This window comes from Equus quagga, chromosome 16 (genome assembly GCF_021613505.1).
Source record: "Equus quagga isolate Etosha38 chromosome 16, UCLA_HA_Equagga_1.0, whole genome shotgun sequence".
Taxonomy (NCBI): domain Eukaryota; kingdom Metazoa; phylum Chordata; class Mammalia; order Perissodactyla; family Equidae; genus Equus; species Equus quagga.
The window spans coordinates 41167441-41186497 of NC_060282.1; the positions used below are offsets into that span (position 1 = coordinate 41167441).

At 54.4% G+C, this 19057-nt stretch overlaps 1 protein-coding gene across 1 annotated transcript; it reads left to right on the top strand.

Annotated features, from left to right (window-relative positions):
- Nucleotides 1–2558: 2558 nt before the first annotated feature.
- On the top strand, nucleotides 2559–18601 carry GDF6 (growth differentiation factor 6). The gene is made up of 2 exons (XM_046641612.1): nucleotides 2559–2982; nucleotides 17640–18601. Exons 1-2 carry the CDS (start codon nucleotides 2559–2561, stop codon nucleotides 18599–18601), a joined length of 1386 nt encoding a protein of 461 aa, XP_046497568.1.
- Nucleotides 18602–19057: the final 456 nt, after the last annotated feature.

Here is a 19057-nt window from a genome sequence, read left to right on the forward strand (position 1 = left end):
ACCTGCAGAGAGGGCCAGAAAGATGCAGAGGAGAGGTGTTGAAGGAAATTACTTGACAATAATACAAAACGAACAAAGAAATGGAAAGAAGGACTAGCAGACATGCTTTGGGTATAATGTTAAGTGACAAAGGAAGGATACAACATAGTAGCTATCCCTAAACTGCAACAATTTGAAAATAAGACGTGCACAAAAAATAAAGAGGGAATGGAAGGGAACCCATAAAAGCAAAAACATTTTGATTTGTTGTACTGGCAAAAATCTGAGAAAATTTTTTTCTTTCAGTTCCATTTCCTTTTATGGTTAATTTATTAAATAATAACAAACCATTTTAAAGCACAGAAAGGGGAAGGAAGAAAAGGTTATGGTTAAGGCACCTTTGAGTCTAAAGTGTCAGAACTTGACAATCATGAACTAAAACTAGGGGACGTAAGTAGGATTGAGATAGGGCCAGAAGGGGCATCCACAGAGCAGATCAAGAGGAGAGTAGCCATCTCAACAGTCCAATGGTTTAGAGCCCTGTCTCTGGATCCATGTCACCTTGGACCTCAGTTTCCCTGTCTGTAAAATAGGGATATACAGCATTTATCTCATAAGACTATTTTGAAGATTAAATAAAATAATATATGTAAAGGGCTTAGAACCTTGTCAGATAAACAAGTTCTCTTGGGTGCTTGCCATTATCTGGGGGAGGCCAGTGCCCAGTGTAGAGGGCATAGCCCAGACCTCAAGGAAGTTAAAAAATGAAGGGAACCCGGAAAAATCCCTCCTCCTGCAGTCTGCCAGGTGAGTGGTCCCTTTAGGGACAGAAAAAGGGCTGAAAAGGCCCAAGGGAGGAGGGGGAAGAAAGTAACAGGGAGGAGAGTAGAGAGACTGGGAACCCTGCACATAGAGAGCAGTGCAGGGGAGGAAACCATCTGAGGTCAAATAAAACCATAAAGAAAAGGGCAAGAAACGAAATAGAGATATTGGGCCGGGGAGCCACTCTTCTACAGTGTAGTGGGAAGAACACTGGGTTTGGGGTCTGAGCCCTGGGCTCTGTCCCTGGCTGCACTATCGCTTGGCTGAGTGTCCTTGGAAAAGTCATTTATCTGCTCTCAGTCTCATTTTTTTAAGCAGTAAAAGTGAAAATAGTAAGGACAATCTCACAGAGCTGTTGGGATGATTAAAGGAGAGAATTCATGGTTGGTGGCTGAGCACCTAATAAATGCACAGGGAAACTATGTCCATAGCGTTCCAGGGCACAGAGCACTGTGGGAGAGAAGCAGCCCTCCACCCCGACTTCCAGCGTCCAGGCCCCAGGAATGAGCGAGGCAGTGGGCGGGGAAGATAGGCACGGGGAATCTGGGGACAGATAAAGGAAACTCGTGATGGGGTGAGGCTGGGCTGAAGAGAACCAGATTGGGGAAGAGCTGCAAAGGGAGGGGTCCACTGGAAGGGGTGGGGGGAGGCCCAGGAGGGAGAGGGTGGGAAGGCAGAGAGAGATGGGAGGGCAGTGTGAGAAGAAAGCAGGCTGGGGAAAGAGGGATTGGAATGCAGAAGGAACTTGGGGAAGGAGGAAGTCCTGAAGGCGGAGGAAAAGAAGAGACGGAAAATGGGGATGCAGAGGAGGCGGGAGCCAGGCCTCCAGAGGGAAGAGGACCCAGGGAGCCGACGAAGGAGAAATGAAGTGGCTGAAGCCAGCGTTAGAAGAGGTTGGGGACTTCGAGAGCAGAGCCTGGGGCCTGCAGGGGAGCGCAGCAGCTTTTAGCATCCATCTAGACTATAAAGACTCGTGGCCTTTGCCTGACCTCGAGGGTGGGGACCAGATGCCCTGTCTGTGGAGATCGCTACCCCACCGGAAGAAAGGGGCTATGTAGAGCTGAGCTCTGCGAATGGCAAGCGGCGAAGCTTCTCTGGTCCTGGGCAGGCCCCTGAGGGGAGCAAACGGCTGGCCTGGCGGTTGGGGCCAGGGACAGAAGGTATCACCGCCCGGAGCCAGCGCGCTGTCGGCTCCAGAGGCGCCTACACCGAGTGATCTCTGGGGGGCGCCGCAGCTTCCCTCCTCCTGGGCCGCACGCTCCCAGGAAAGTGGCGGTGGCTGGACAAGACCAAGAGTCGGCGCGGCCCTGCGAAGGGACCGAGCTTCGGACAGCGCTAGAGGGATTCTGGCGCTGCGGATGACCCAGGCTTCCGGGCCGCGGGGCGGCCGTGGCAGCCCTTCCCGGCCAGCGCTGGGAGCCGGCTCTGCGCGCACCGCACGGCAACCCCGCGCGTGTCCCGCGGGGGCGCTGCGTCTCCCTGCCACACCGGCACACCGCGGCCCCTCTCCCCCACACCTCCTGCCCGCACCACCCGGCCTCTCGTCCCACCCTCCGCTTCCCTCCCTTCCCTCCTCTCCCCTCCCCTCCCGGCGAGGGGCGGGAGGGGGCGTGGCAGGGCCGGGGTTTGTGTGGCTGGGACCCGGCTCCTCGCACTCCGAGTCCGCCCGAGGAGCCGGGCCCCGGCCGCTGTCCAGCCGCTCTGTGCCCCTCGAGCCCTGTGCCGCCGCCTCTCGGGGAGACTGCCACTCACTCGCCATGGATACTCCCAGGGTCCTGCTCTCGGCCGTCTTCCTCATCAGTTTCCTGTGGGATTTGCCCGGTTTCCAACAGGCTTCCATCTCATCCTCGTCGTCCGCGGAGCTGGGCTCCGCCAAGGGAATACGAAGCCGCAGGGAAGGGAAGATGCCGCGGGCGCCGCAAGAGAGTGCCACTGCCCAGGCGCCCCTGGAGCGTCAGGAGCATCAGCCACAGCCGCAGGATGAGCCCCGGCGGCGGCGGCCGCCGAAGCAGCACCAGGCGCAGGAGTCGCCTGGCAGGGGCCCGCGCGTGGTGCCCCACGAGTACATGCTGTCAATCTACAGGACTTACTCCATCGCAGAGAAGCTGGGCATCAATGCCAGCTTTTTCCAGTCTTCCAAGTCGGCTAATACGATCACTAGCTTTGTAGACAGGGGACTAGGTAAGTGACAAAGAAGGCGCCTGACTCCTTTCCCCCCGGAGCTCCGCAGCCAGGGCGCTACTCTGGCACTGGCAGAAGGCTGCATTTGTGAATTCCCTTCCCGCTCTGGACACCACCCACTTTCTTTTCTTAAATTGTTTTTCTTCAAGCCAGAGTAAGTTTCTGAATGCGGCTGCAGATTTTATTCCAGTTTGCAATCCTCCCTTCCTCGCTTCCTTCTTTCCCTTCCTTCCTTTCTCTCTCCCTTCCTTCCTTCTTCCTCTTGTCTTTTGCAGAAAGCAGCGTGGTGGCCGCTCGTCTGGTGGCTGGTGGAGGAAGCATGGAGGACGGGAGGTGGCAGACAAATGACCGGGGCTAGAGAGGGATCGCGGCGGGGACTGAAGGAAGCCGTGCCACGGGGTCCCGGGTTGTGCGGCGTGCGCGGTCTAAGGCCTGAGCTACCTTAGCGGAGCGGGCGGGCCCTGGGGCATGAATGAGCGTTGGAAAGCCCGGAGCTCCGGTTCGCTCCGGGAAAAGCCGGTAGAAGCGAGTCCCACGGTCGGAGGATCGAGTCCGCGAGCAGCGTCTGGCAGTGCCCTGGCCCCGCCGCTGCGCGAGTTCTCGGCTCGTCCCCGCGCTGGGTGTGGGGATCGTCAGCCAGGCGGGAGCCCCGCGCCCTCGGGCGTTCTTGTTCCTACAGCGCGCTCTCGGCCGCTCCGAGGCCGAAACCAAGTCATTTCTGCTGAGGTAGCGGCAGCAACTGGTGTGGCGGGCGGGGGCAGGGGCAAGGCAGCTAAGTTTGCGGGTTTGTCGCTACTCAATCCACACGGGTGCGTGGGGGTGCTCATCCATCTTTCTCAGCCAGGCAGCGCTCCTCTCTGCGCTTCTACCGGGGGCCTCGTCTCTGGTCCCCTCTGTGGGTGTGGGTGCATGCGTGGGTGTCTGCGGAAACCCCTGCGCTCCCTCCTTGCCACCCACATTGGTCCGCAGCTTGGCGAGCGCCTTCGAGAGCCTCGCGCTCTCCCTGTTTCCAGAAATTGGGGAAGGATCCACAGGCGCCGGGAACTCAGCTCCTAAAGAAGGGAGACAATAACATGGAAGGAGACAGGAAAGGAAGGGAGTAAAAGGCGAGGAAGAGGACAGGGGAGGAAGAGGACAAGAAGAAAGGAAAGAGGACATAAAAGAGATTTAGGCAGCTATCCACTCTGCCATCCTGCCCAGACCTAGCTCCGCGGCTTTGACGCGTTCCAGGTCTCCCACTTCCAGGTCAGTGAAAATTGGGTGGCCCAAGAACCCGCGAGCTCTGGGGTTTGGGTTGAGAGGGCTGCTCCGCCCTGGCTGCCTTGGGCACTTGCATGTCCTCGAAGCTCTTCAGAGCAGGCTAACGGCTCTGAGCCCCGGGCTCTTCCCAGGCTCCAGCCCCCATCCTCCTCTCTTGCAGCCGCCTTTCTTGCGGACAAGGGTCCTGCCCACGCTAGGTTCGCCGCTGCAGCCAGAGGTCAGCGAGGTCCATGAGCTGCTGAAAGGTCCGGGCGGAAAATTAACGGCGGGTATTTTATGGTGATTTTAGGACTACTAAAGTACCTTAGCAAATACACGTGGCTTCTCCGTAGCGCAGCAACTGGGTCCCTGGCCTCTGCGCTGCCAGCGCAGCTCGGGAGCGCAGCCAACTTCTGCCCCTCCACCCCCGGCTCAGTCTCCGTTGTCTCCTTCCCTCCAAATCTGCTTATCGTCCGCCTTCTCTACTGCCCTAGTCGAAGGAGAGAGAGACTAAGAAAGATCAGAGAAAATTCCCCAAGAGGTCTTTCCCCAAGGGAAGAAATCCCGGAGGCCCAGGCTGGCGGGCAGTTGGGCGCGCATTTTCTTTTCCCCCCCCCGAAGGGAAGTGGCAAGAATTTCTGCCCCTCCCCCAAGCAGGCACCCCTAATTCGTTCGCTGCGCACTGTGAGTCTGGCACGGGACCAAGAGACCCTGCAGGCTGTTCGGAGGTGTCTATCGAAGCCTGCAGCGTTCAGGCAAGTGTGAAGGGTCTCTGGGGGCTTCAGGTCCAGCTCAGACGCAGCCTCGCTTCACCCTTGCTCGCGCTGAAGCTTCTCCTCGGGCACCGAGCTGGGCGCCCCCGGAGGCAGGGAAAGGACTGGCTGAGAGCCCAGGCTAGGGGGGCCTCTGTTCCCGAGCCAAGGTCTCCAGGCTAGCCAGACCAAGATCCAGACGTCCGGCTTCATCTCCTGAAAGCCGTGGAGCTGCGCGCAGTCCCCGATCTGAGGAGATGCGGCTTGACCACCTGGACCCTAACTTCTAAGGCGCGGTCTCCTCCACGCCCTCAGGTTCGCAGAAAAAGCGAAAAAAGGCAGTTAGTTGACTGGAAAGGTGGTGTGGCTGATCCCACACCGCGCGGGGGCGAAGGAGTGCGGAGCAGCGGGCTGGAGGGGGCGCGCAGAGGAGGGGGTTACGTTGCGGGCTACAGCCCCAGCTTGATAAAGGGAAAGCCTCACTTTCCCTCTCACTGATTTTGATTTGATGTGTCACCGGCGGTGACCTCAGGCTGGACCTTCCGGGGCTTGCTTAGCATCGGGCCCCTGATTGGAGTGTTTCAACTCAGCGATCTAATTGAGGGTTCATGTCATAACACATCAAACGGTGTCTAGTCTCCCGTGATGGAAGGGACCCGCCAGCCGCGCATCCCCGGCTCCTGGCGAGGACTTCCTCCCCTCTCACGTGGGGACTCTTAACCGCGCCAAACCCTCTAACATCCCCTCCCCCAAACCGTGGATGGCCTGACCAGGAGGAAAGAGCAGCGAGCCAGCTTAGAGCTGGGCCAGCCCCACTAACTTGGCGCCTTGCCTCGGGGATGTTTAAATCGCCTTCGAGTGTGGCAGGCTTGGCTTTGAGGAGCGGGGGTCTCTCAGGGGGAGGAGTAAAGAAAGTGGAAGGAATCCTGAAGTCGGCTCACAAGGCATGAACTACTTATGCACAGTATTTGTAAAAAACCTTCCTCACCCGGGAACTTCGAAACCCTAAAAGTTACACCTGAAGCTTGCGATTAAGAGTGGGAGAACAGGGATAAATTCCGTCCCAAGTGAATGAAGAATGCTTTAGGCCCATAAAGAGGGTACGTTCTGCACTACCTCACCTCCTGTCACCTTCTCCCACATCTCCTGAGGACACCTTATTGCGAGTTGGTTTTTTTGTGTATGTGTCCTTCCTTTCAGCTTGCTCTCCAAACACCTAGAGGTAATAATAATAACCGAGATATGTTGAGCATTTACTGTGTACCCAGTTCTGTGCTAAAATCTGTTACATGAATCATTTCATTTAATTCTAACAACAACCTCCAGGGAAAGTGCTCTTATCACTGTTTTGCAGGTGAATTAAGGAAGACAGGTTAAGCAAATTGCTCAAGGTCACAGAGCTAGTGAGAAGTGTAGCTCATATCTTGTTCTAGACCCTGAATGCTTACCTATGGCACTATATGCATAGGGTAAGGGGTGAGGAAGTTTCTAAAGGATGGTGGCAAGAAGCAAAAGTAAAAAAAAAAAAAAAAAAAAGGCCGATTTCCCACCTAGCCAAATATTCTTCTGTAATGTCTTGAGACCCAGTTAGGAGCTGGAGTGGAGCCTTGGATGTGAGGGCCTGATTCTGTGCTGTGCCTTGCTTCCTCTTTGTAATCCTTGTAAAAGGCACAAGTCACGTTATCCCTGATCTTTTAAAATGCTTTCATATTGTGCTTTAAAAATGATTTTGGATCCATAAAGTGAGAAACTGTGTGCATGTGTGTCTTGGCGCAGTCTGAAGATCAGAATGGACCAGATTGGATATAGAGAAATTACAGTTAGCACAGGATGTAACTCATTAAAAGACCACTAGTCCTGGAGTCCTAGACCCCCAACTCTGGGGCCTGGGAAAGGCAGACAATTAGAACTTCTATGCATTCAACAAGCTGAGAGATAGCGGGGGACGGAGAGAGAAAGAAGCAAAACTCGGACTTTTAATTTGTGTAGTAAGAAATACCAGAAAATTCCAACAAGGGGGAAAATCCTCTCAAGGATGAGGAAACCAAAATGAGCCTAAGAACACTGCTGTGAGTTAGGTTTCCAGATGATTTTGAAATAAGAATACTCTTAAAATATTTTTTTTGGTGGTTGTTGTTGTTGTCACAATAGGGCTCTCAGAAAGGAGGTGGTAGGGAACTGAGAAAAACCAAAACGAGATCGGAACATCCTTGAGGAACTTGACACCCTAGAAATGAATCTCGGGAGGGTTTGCAGCCCATTGCTTGTTGGCTTCTCAGTTTCCCTTCTGGGTCGCGATGATCAGGGGGAAGGGCAGGGCGATTGTGGGGAAAGCCTTGCTGCGGGAAGGGCGTTCTAAGAGCTGCACAGTTCCCTCGCGACTAAAGTTCCTCTGGTGCCGCATGTTTATGCAAAACAGCGAGTTTCTGGGTGGACCTGGGCCGCAGAGTTGTGTAGTCAACGCAGCAGCGCTTTTGCCCGGACCCTGTTGTCGTTGGCAAGCGGAAAATGAAATATAAGCAGGGAAGTATTTTAATGGGGACGGAGGGAATTCACAACTGTTAATTATTTGGTGACCTTGTATTCGATTTGTTTCAGTCCCTTATAAAAACACTAATGCAGACCAGACGGCCAAGTGAGGAAGCCGGCAGAAGGTTCCAATCTAGGCTTTATTTCCCCGGAAAGAGGGAACAGCCTTGGAAAAGGATTGCTGAGCGTGCAAGTGTGTGCGTGTGAGGGCGCGGCCGCCTGAGCGCCAGCGCAGGGTTTGCGTCGCCATCGAGGTTCAGGGTCTTCCTCCCGCACGGTGAACTGGAAGGTCCTGGAAAAAGCCCGGCGGGAAGGGAAGGAAGCTTTAAACTAGAATTTTGTTCTGCTCTTCTGGTTGGAATGAGCAAAACATTTTTAAGGCCATAAAACCAATCCCTTAGCCCTTGGCTTATTGTTAAATAACAGTTACTGCCACCCCCATCCCTAAGGCCTTAACGGGCTGCCTTACAAGACCCTTACAAGGGTCATTTAGCTAGAAGCTAAGAACATCTAAAGTCTTCTGCATCGACAGTGCAGGTTGCGCCGGAACGGCGGGTGCGCTTCCTCGGCCGGGGAGGCTAATCTGAGAAGGAACTGCGCGTTTTCCCTCGGGCGGTGGGTTCTGGGGCTTTGGGAGTTTGCGTGGTAGACTTGCTGGTGGGGGAAGGGGATCGAAAAACGTGCTCAAACATCCCTGTAGTTTCTGCACATTAAAAAATAAAATTACCTAAGCCACAGCCCGCGACAGGCCTTGTGAATCCCTTCTCCCGCAAAGTGAATCAGGACATGACAGCTCCCCTCCCCGACCAGAGAGGACGCCTGTCGCTTGAACCTTCGGGAAACGCAGGGTGTTGCGCCCATGGAGGCCCTAGCGCCATGCGTTTTCCCCAGCTGGAGTTCTCGGGCTTCCAGCTGCGCACCTCCTTGAAATTGGTGACGTCTTCCTGGGGAGGCTTGGGGAAAGGGAGAAGGGAACGGGACGGAGAGGTGTGGGAAAGATAGTATGACAGAAACAGGGTAGAACGAAAACCTTTGTTTCCTGCCAGGACTGCTGCGTTCATCAAATGAGCCAGAGCAAATCAACAATAATCCCTGGGGGCTTTTAAGTAAAGTAAAGGGTATTAGTTCGATAACCCCGCTCAAGAGATGCTTTCTGGACCGGATCCGTCCGAGTCCGAGCAGAGGCCGCGAGGTGAGGAAAGCGGGAATGAGAATCCACCACGCCATTTCGTTGCTTGGCATCTACCGCCTTTCTCCCCCACCTTAAAGCCATAGCTGTTTATTTTTAAGCTCAATGTCGGTTAAATGTTGTCCCCGTTCACAGGAATCAAACAGGTCCTCTTTGGTGTAATGGGTTCCAGGGCTGCCGTCCTCTGTCTTCCAGGACAGTCCGTTAGCGTTGCTGGGGGCCGAGGGTTGGGTCCACTTGGGGTGAGGGGCTGCTGGCGCTTGGAAGGGGCTGGCTGCGGGCGGCGCTGGCCAACGTTCCCGGAGATGCGCGCGCTGCGCAGCGAAGGGCCCGGGCGCCTGGGGGCGGGGCACTGTTCAGGGAACCCCGCAGGCGGCGTAGCGGAGGGGGGACCGGCGGGCTTCTGGCCCAGGCTGGTGCAAAGTTAGCATGAGGAGCCCAGCAGAAAACAGAAGTCATGGCAGCGCGGAGGCTTGGCTTTGGGGTCGGGAGGGGTTTACACACACACACCTCCAATCCCTAAATAACGCAGGAACCAAAGAGATTCTGTGCGCCTGCTTTCCAAGCCTGACTTTTAAGCAAATTGGTCCAGCCTCCACTCCACTTCCCAGCCAACTGCCGCTTCGACTCCCTAGGGGAAGGGAAATGGAATAATGCTAGACGATGGCCCACGGGTGCCACTATGAATCTCACTTTGCTGACGTTATTTCGGGAGTCAGCCCAGGGTGAAAGCAGCCGAGAGGAGTTGCGGCAATCCATTCTTCAGAAGCTGCGCCCGGTCCAGGTCCAGCACTTTAGAGAACACATCACTGAGTTTTCTCCTAAGCAGGTCGCCTGGGCGCTGAGGGTCCAACATCCTGCCCACCAGAACACGCCAATTTGAACCACCCACCCCCACCCCCTGCAATCTCAGAAGTGGTCCGGAAGGGGAAACCAAATAAAGTGGGAACCTTTTCTTCTACGTTTAATCTCGAAGATCTCAAGTCAAACGGTCCCATCATGTTCCAGTCCAGAGGACGGTTTCAAAGCTGCGAATCTCCCCCTCCTCCCCCCTGGCCAGGGCCTGTGTCACTCCCCTGGGTTCACGGGTGACCCTACTGGAGGACGGTACAGGGAGGGCAGCCTCCAGCAGAGCAGCTTGGTCCAGGCCCTGCACTAGCGGCCCCAGGGGAAGGGCAGTGACCTGCTTAGGATGATGGCGCGGAGGACGTCTAGGCACAGCGGGAAGATGGGCAGAGAGGGTCCAGTGTGTGGGGATGGTACCAAACTTCCCTTTGGATTTCATCTGCAGTGATGTCAAATTAAGATTTGATTTGCTGTGGTCGGGAGCCCCGGGTGGGACCGCAATTCAAGGAAATGGCCCCGTGAACCGTCCCTGATCTCAGTTTTGGATCTCTGGCTCTTGGGCCACTCTTGAGAACGAACGGCCGGCCAGGAGAGTTTGCACCGACTTAGTTCATGGAAAATACTCTATAAATGAATCCATTTCATTCTGGAGAGACAAGAGACAGAAGGAGTCTCCTTGAAGCGCCTTCAGACTCTTGCTGGGGTTGACCAATACCTAGTGCCCAGTGTTCAGGGACAAGGGCTGGCCCACGTCTCCCGCCAGAAACTGGGGTGACTGCCACTGAAGGCTATGCTGAGGTTCCGAGGGTGGGCAGAATTAGGTTTTCAGTCAGGTGGAAGTCGGGGCTCCCCTTCCCTGCCCCTCACAACCTCACTCGTTTGCCTCATGCTGAGCCAGAGCTTGCTGTGCTAAGGATGAGAATTCTCCTCTAGATCCAGGCAGGCCACCAGACCCGCTTAATCCCGTGAAGTTCATAAGGCCCAGGCCTGTCGGATAGAGGAGGACACAGGTTCATGGGTTGGGAGAAAGGGTGGAAAAAGCCTCTCTGAGACTCCATGGAGAACTGGCCTTGGGCCTCTCTGGTCTTTGAGAGAAGGAAAGGAGCTGAGAAATGCAGGGCAAGCTATTGGAAAAAACCCTGGGGAAGCCAAGAGACCCAGAGTGAAGCTGGGTGGGTGAGTGCATGACAAGGAGGCATGCACACTGACCGACTGATGGGACTTTTGCCGGGGACTAGAGACGCTGGCCAGGCCTCACGCGGCAGCCCAAGGGGTCATTCACTGCTACAACGCCTCTCCCCTCCAAGGTGTGCCTGGTCCTTTGCTGGGTGGAGAAGATTGGGGACGTGGCCCCCATCCTGACCCTAAATTGGCTCAGTGGCCAGATCGTGCCCCCAAAAAGGCGGCAAAGGGGGATATGGGAGTGGGTAAGGAGATCAACCCCCAGGCCTCTCAGGGCTGCTTCTGTTCAGCCCGGGAGTCAGATGGGTTGGCACATGGGCTGACACTGGGCCTGACCCCTCAGAGGAGGGAACAGGCAAGGAGGGCCCTGTCCATGATGAGGTTTAGGTCAGAGGTGGATTGTTCACCTGGCATTGTGAGAGGGACTGGAGTGTGCATTTGGCATGGCAGGACTGAGAAGGATCAGGTCCTGGTTGGGTGGGGGGTGGGGTAGGGGGCTCAAGGCCGAAGCCCCTATGGGCCTTTGCACTTGGCTAGACTTCAGATGGACAGGAACTGGACGCCTCTGCTTCTCTCTTCACCCACTCTGCTGATCACCTTTCTTCCACTTACTTCTGGAAATCTTGTTGAGAACACTGGACTGTGAGAGAAGGCCAAGGGGAGGACAGGTGCATCTTCCCCCTACCTGGATGTAGGTAGTTACAGTAATACTGGCCGTATTCATTGGGTGCTTCAGTGTGTCCTGCACTGTCCTGGGTGCTTTGACTCTGACCATTACAATGACCTTGCAAATTAGGGGTAATTTTCCTATTTTACGGAAGAGGCATATGAAGCTGGGAGAGATTATGTGACCCAGTCCACCCAAGGTGACCCAGCCACCAAGTCACTGGTCAGGATTCAAATCTATGTGTTTTAGACTCTAATTCCCATTCCACATTGTCAGTAGTCATCAACATCTGCATGTGTCTTCTGACTTCATTCCCACTCTTTCTCTCATTTGTCATCCCTCTCTCAGTGACTGTGAGCTGGCATTATTATCTCATTTTGTAGATGAGAAAATTAAGTTTCCTTGTAAGTTCTCTTTCAAAAGTCTAATTATTGGCATCCCTTCAGTTCTGCTGATTCGAAAGTGAATGACTCTTGGAGGCCAGGGATTATTGCCCTTTTTCCAGGCATGGGCAGCATGAAAGAGCTGGAGACTTCGGGTTTCTACAAGACACAGAGGTCGAGGGCTGGGAAGCCTAGGGTAGTGGCACAGATACTGGAGGCAGACTGCTATGTTTACCTCTTACTACCTTGGGCAAGTCACTCTCAAGCTCTGTGTTTTAGTTTTCTCATCCATAACATGAGCATAATAGTGATTTCCCCCCCATACATGGTTTTGAGGTGTAAATGAGTTATTATCAGAATTTAGATCATGCCCAACACACAGTAAGTGCTATACCAATGTTAGCTGTGGTTATGCTGGGTGATCAAGCAAGAGTACCCTGGAGAGGGTGAACTGTGTGGACTGCCTCCTGAATCCGCACCTCAGTGAGGATGCTTAGCAAGGTCAGCAGTTTCCAAGGCTCAGATCTCATCAGAGGCTAGACTCAGGACAAGAGTACAGGGGATGCCAGGGATGTCCCAGTAGAGGGTAATCCCTGGAGCACAAATTACTCAGAGGCCTTCACATCCCATGGGAGAGGGCTGGTGTCTCATTTTAACTCACCCAGTACACTTGTGGACTTTGGCACCTCAGGACATTGCTGAAGCTAAGGGACCTAGGAAAGAAGAGACTCCAAACCCAGCCATGAATTCCCTGCTTGGAGGTCTTCTTCATTCTGGTAAAGATAAAAAGGGAAATCCTAGGGGAAGGCAGCTCACCTGGTGTTGATGGCATTGGTGAGGAATGTGTGTGCAGTGTCCTCCCTCTTGCTCCACCAACGAATCAGAACCCTGGAAGGGCGTGGCTGCAGGTCTGAGGGCCTCACTTGGAATTAAGACCATCAGAGCCTGTCCCTTAGTAATTGCAAGACTGTGGGCAAGTGAAGACACTTCGTAGAGCCCCAGTTTCCTCATCTATAAATGAGCATGAGAGCCGGGCAGGCCTGGGATGCTTGCGGTGAGGATTCAGGGACAGACCCATCAGAGCCCTGAGCAGTGCCTGGCACAAAGGCTGCCCCATAAGTGTTCAGTGCTGCTGTTGGCTCGAAAATGAGGGGTGGGGGAAAGGCTTAGGGGCAAAGACATCTGGAGTTTGCTTTGTAAAGAAAGGCGATTGTCCCCGTCCCTCTCATCCCCATCTAGGGGAGTGGGAAAGCCCTGTCATCTCGGCTTTCTGAGCCACTGCCTAGTGCTGGGGTCTGTGCCTTCAGAGGACAAGCGGCCAAAGGCGTGGCGCGGCGGCGAGTGCAGGCGGGACGGGGAGATGGCAGGGGGGCGGCCAGAAGCCTGGCCAGTGGCCGTCCAGGGTCCCCTCGAATCCGGTGGATGGGAGTGGGATGCTCTGAGGAGCGCTGGGGAGCCCACAGTCTGCGGCACGAAGAGCCCTGGGGGTCGGGAGAGCTGGAGCCGCCGGGGCACCCTCGGGGCCGGTGAGTGACAGAAAATCCAACCAGGATTTCCAACAGGGACCTCAAGCTGCATACATATCTCAGATGTGTCTTGGAAAAGATGCACTGTGGGCCCTTCCTGCCCCAAAGCAAAACAAGTTGCGGGATTTCGGAAACCCTGTACAGTATGGTCCCAGGAGCCGCCAGCAGCCAAGGAGCGCAGATGGGCGGGCGAGGCGCGTTACCGGCCGCTGCGCGTCCCAAATTTAGGCAGCCGTGCTGGGGCTCAGGTTCCCGGTGTCCCGTCTTTGGCACCGTGGGCATCCTTTCCTAGCCAATCTGGTGTTTGCTTCTTAGCTTCCTCCAGCCACGTGCTGTGACCCTGCACAGATGACTACTTTTCCGAGCCAGTTTCCTCATTTAAAATGGGCGCTATAGTCCCTACTTTGCAAGAGGTTAGTTCTTTTTCTCGTTCCCTTATGTGCTTTCTTTTTTATTTTTTGTCATTTCCACAGCAGAAGTGCACGTTTGAGGTGCCCTCAGCCTTTTCCCAACTTGTTCTTAACTCAAAAAAGGCTGACCTACTTATGAAGAATTCTCTTCAGACATGCGGGTGGTTTGCTCCTTCTCCTTGCCTCCGCCTCTCCTTCCTCCACCCACCCGCCAGGGAAAGTTGATAAGCACATATCTAGCAATTGTAACTTGAAATGACTATATGTTTAATACTCAACAAATACTGAGTTCACTAGGATGTGAGCTAAGTTGTAACAAACCAGGTTGATGCAAATTAAAAGCAAAATAAAAAGCTCTCATGATGTTTTCCGGATCAATTTCAATTTAAAAGTCTAAAGCTAGGATTCACTTCCAGGATGTAAGAAAGTGCCACAAATAGATTTTGAAATGAAAAGTGCATGTTTGTAGACAGGGGCATGGGAGAGAGGGTCATTTGATGATATCAGCCCTCATTTATACAGGACTTAATGGGACAGGAGGCTTGTAGAAGTAAGTGTGAAGGGCCAGCTTCCTGACCACAGGTGGCCATGGCAGCAGAGCCAGGCCTTGTGATGCCAGGTCAGCAGACAAAGTGTCTGCAGGGTCTCAGCGGCTGGTGGCTTGTGCACTCCCGAGGTCGAATGCCTCCTCTGGGCTATTTCTGTGATGCATGGCTCCAGAGCAGGTCCAGACAGGTGGGGAATGTGGTCCTGTAGGGGAGGTGCACAGAGCGGCCACCTTCTCGGACCCTCTGTTTAGGGGTTAGAAGTTCTGGAGACCCAGTGAGAGTGCATGTGGCTGAAAGATTTAAAAAAATGTGGGGATGGCTGTGAGGGGTAGGAAGGGACTGGGAGGGACAGTCACCTTAGACCCTGCCCTGGTCTCTGAGCTTTGGAGGGCCTTGTTTTGTCCTGCCTCCAGGATGCTCTCCCCACATGATGGGGAATCTGAAGAGCCAAAGGGGCACACTCCTCTAGATTAGTGGTTCTTAAAGTGGGATCCTCCACTAGCAGAATTGGCATCACCTGGGAAGTAATTAGAAATGCAAATTCTGGGCCCCACCACGAACTTCTGGGCCCAAGAGAATTTGCATTTCTAACAAGTTCCTGTGTGATGCTAATAATGTCAATTTAGGGATTGTTCTAGGTTTAGTGGCTTTGAGAGTTACTACTCCATTGTACTGGAGCCACAGAGTTCTTGCCAAAATAGCCCTCAGTCCACTTCCAGGGCCTGGGCAGCTTCTTCATTGGGTCTGTCCTCCTAAGAGTAGATCACACCACTGTTGTGTGCACCTGTAGGCCTAGGGAGCTTGGACCTGGGGGCGAGAGTGTCCACACGCAGGGGAGTGAGGCCCTCCAATTGTGGGATGGAGCTGGTATGCGGAGAGAAGGGAGTTAGGATATGGGCTGATGCTCCCGTTTGCACTCTTCTCTGAGCCCTGGAAAGAGTGAGAGTGGGCTGATCTTGCTGGAAAGATCATCAGAAATCCCAAGACTGCAGAATCAGTAGAGCCCGCTTTCTACAGATGCTTTCTTCTGTTTTGACCACTCTTGAGGACTGGAGAAATATGACTCAGACTATTTATTAGCCCACACTTAAAAAAAAGAAGGAAAACAAAAGCAGGCTGATCTCTCCATGTTGCATGAAAGAGAAATAAATCATTAGCCTTTACACCTGCCTAATGCTCTTCAGCCAATGACAAACTTCCTCAAGAGTTATGTAAGCAGACATGGAAATAACTTCCTAAGGGGGCACAGGTTTTAATCCTGGCAAGCCCTGCAAATACCGTTTGGACTACATCCCCCATACCTTATACCCTGGCCACTTCTGGTTGCTTTTAGACTCCAGTACCTGGATTATAATAGTGAGACAACGGGGCTTAGGGGCTAACTGCTCCAATTCTGGAATTAAGGAGATCTGGGTTTGTATCTCAACTTCACCACTTACCAGCCACCAGACGTTGGTAATTAACTTAATTTATCCAAGCCTTGATTTTCCCATCTGAAATGGGAATAATATGAGTACCTACCTTACAGAACTGTTCTGTGCTTGTGGATGAATTAAAGATGAAAAATATGTCTGCCCTCACAACATTTCACTGGTGCAGCAAGTGCCTTAGGTTTGTCCCTCTCATCACATCCTTAGTTTGGGGAGAGAGAAATATGAGAGGCAGGAAAGTGAGGCCTAAGGCGAAAGGTCCAGAGATCTGGGTGGTGGCTGAGCATTGTCAGACACAGGTATCTTAAAAGGAGAAGAAAGTGTGCTGAATTCGCACTGATTTTAAAATGACCCTGGCTGGTTTGAAGGTCTTGGCTTCCATAAATCAACTGCCTCCAGCAGCTTTTCCCTTTTCACCTCTCTAACCCTCCCCACAGCTCCCTCTCAGGTTGGGACATGTGCAGCAGAGTGAGGCAGCCGGCTGGCGGTCAGCTCAGAATAGGGACTAGGTGTGGCTGAGGCTCCAGATCCAGTGCCCTGGGGCTACATCTGGACAGGCAGTGAGGGTTGGACTGGGACCCAGTGACACTTTTATTATTGAAATCGACCCAAACTTTACCAGCTTCTGGGGAAAGATGGGGGCTTTGGGGATTTTTGTATTTGCTGGGTTGTAAATATTTTATGAGAAGGCAGCCCAGGAAAATCTGGGTAGCTTTCCTCCTTGCACTCTGAAGTGGCATTGGCTTCACGCACAAATGTATCAAAAAAGAAGCCCACTTTTGCCTTGGTCCCAAATAATTCGCCTTGGATTTTAAAAGCCTGTTATATGCTCCCATGAGCCCCAAATTTCTTTTTCTCACTTGTAACCAAAAATTTTGTCCTCATGATTAATTGCAAAGCAAGAAGATTTCAGACTAGGTAGGTGGAGGAGGGGAGAATATCACTGTGTGTGCGTGCGTGTGTGTCTATGGCTGAGGTTTAAAAAAGAAAGAAAAATCACACAACAGCTATTCATTCTGTCAGCTTTGTGTTGGGCCTAAAAGATTCAGCAAAACTGCCTAATGGGCAGCAACTTCCACCCAGACCCGTGGGTCTAAACTAGGGCTGCACCACCAAATCACCAAATCACCTTGGAGCTTAAAAAAAAAAAAAAGCTAAGGAAAAGCCAACAAAACCCCAATACCCAGGCTCTGTCCTCAGATATTAATTCACTTGGCTGAAGTAAGCCCTGGTGCTGGTAATTTCTAAATTTTCTAGATGATTACAACAGACAACCAGATTGAGAATGACTGCTCTAGAAGTTTCTCACTTGTTGAGCTGCGTGTACTTTAGGCGCTGTGGTGAGCAAGATGGACGTGACATGGTCCCAGCTCCTCCGGGCCGGTGGAGGGGGGCGGGGTGTTCTTGGGAAAGACGGACCACTAAGGAGACAAATATGAACGAGATCATAGTAGATAGTGCTAAGTGCCGGGAAGATAATGAACCAGGGTCCTGCGATTGTGACCCAGGGAGGCTACTTCAGATCAGGGTGGTCGAGGATGGCTCTCGGAGGAGGGGACATTTGAACGAGACGTGAATGATGAGAATGAGCCAGCCCGAAGGAGGTCTGGGGGAGGCGCGGCCCAGGCTGGCGACCACAAAGGGCATATTAGTGGTTACGCAGGATCCTGGGGGACAACCCAGGAGGCTTCGGCCGCGGCCGCCTCTGCAGCAGCCACCGACTTCCGCCCTGGGAGTCTGGGGCTGATGGGAGGAGGGGGCCCGCCCTGGTGGCCCCCTCCCCTCGCCGAGCACCGGCCGGGCGGGGAGCCGGGGTGGTCAGGCCCCGGGCTGGCCGAGCTGGCCTCCCGGCCTGCCTGCCCCGCTCCCCGCCCTTTCCCTCCTGGGGCGGCCGCAAAGCACCGGGCTGATCTCCCCCTTAAGTGAAACTGACTGTAATTATTTTTTATCTCGCAGACGATCTCTCGCACACTCCTCTCCGGAGACAGAAGTATTTGTTTGATGTGTCCACGCTCTCAGACAAAGAAGAGCTGGTGGGCGCGGAGCTGCGGCTCTTTCGCCAGGCGCCCGCAGTGCCCTGGGGGCCGCCGGCCGGGCCACTCCACGTGCAGCTCTTCCCCTGCCTGTCGCCCCTGCAGCTGGACGCGCGGACCCTGGACCCGCAGGGGGCGCCCCGGGCCGGCTGGGAAGTCTTCGACGTGTGGCAGGGCCTGCGCCACCAGCCCTGGAAGCAGCTGTGCTTGGAGCTGCGGGCCTCGTGGGGCGAGCTGGGCGCCGGGGAGGACGAAGCGCGCGCGCCGGGGCCCCAGCAGCCGCCGCCCCCGGACCTGCGGAGTCTGGGCTTCGGCCGGAGGGTGAGGCCTCCGCAGGAGCGCGCCCTGCTCGTCGTGTTCACCAGATCCCAGCGCAAGAACCTGTTCGCGGAGATGCGCGAGCAGCTGGGCTCCGCCGAGGTTGCGGGCCCGAGCGGGGGCGCCGAGGGTTCCTGGCCGCCGCCGTCGGGCAGCCCGGACGCCGGGCCTTGGCTGCCCTCGCCCGGCCGCCGGAGGCGGCGCACGGCCTTCGCTAGCCGCCACGGCAAGCGGCACGGCAAGAAGTCGAGGCTGCGCTGCAGCAAGAAGCCCCTGCACGTGAACTTCAAGGAGCTGGGCTGGGACGACTGGATTATCGCGCCCCTGGAGTATGAGGCCTACCACTGCGAAGGCGTGTGCGACTTCCCGCTGCGCTCGCACCTGGAGCCCACCAACCACGCCATCATCCAGACGCTGATGAACTCCATGGATCCCGGCTCCACCCCGCCCAGCTGCTGCGTGCCCACCAAATTGACTCCCATCAGCATCCTGTACATCGACGCCGGCAATAACGTGGTCTACAAGCAGTATGAGGACATGGTGGTGGAGTCCTGCGGCTGCAGGTAGCGGCGCCTTTCCTGCCGCCTTGGCCCGGGCCGCAGGGGAGGCCTGACTGCTGAGAGGCGGGGGAGGAGCTGGCCTTGGAGGAGGCGGAGGGTGGGGAAACAGCCTGGACTAGCAGCCAAGTGGGGGAGGAGGGAGCTCGGCCTTCCCAGAACCTTCCACCTGTCAGCCCAGAGGGAGATACGGATTTTCACACCTTGCCTGGCCACCTTTGAAAAACAAGCCAAGGAGGATTTCTTTAGTTTTTTTCTTTATTATTGTGGCTTTGGATTTCCTTGTGTATCTCACAGGTTTTGATAGAAGGTGGGAGGAGGGGAGACACATACCTGTTTCTCAACTGCTCTATGGATTAAAAAAATAATAGTTTAAGAAGGGAAACAGCGTGAGAGGAAGAATCACCCTTGACCACATCTTGGTTTGATTGTTTTCTACCTGTGCAAAGAAGGTGGGGTCTTTCTG

Excerpts from the sequence above, each read along its gene's own strand:
- GDF6 (XM_046641612.1), top strand. The coding sequence starts at position 2,559 with ATGGATACTCCCAGGGTCCTGCTCTCGGCCGTCTTCCTCATCAGTTTC. Across the intron at positions 2,983-17,639 it reads CTTTGTAGACAGGGGACTAG|ACGATCTCTCGCACACTCCT; the intron begins GTAAGTGACAAA and ends TTTATCTCGCAG.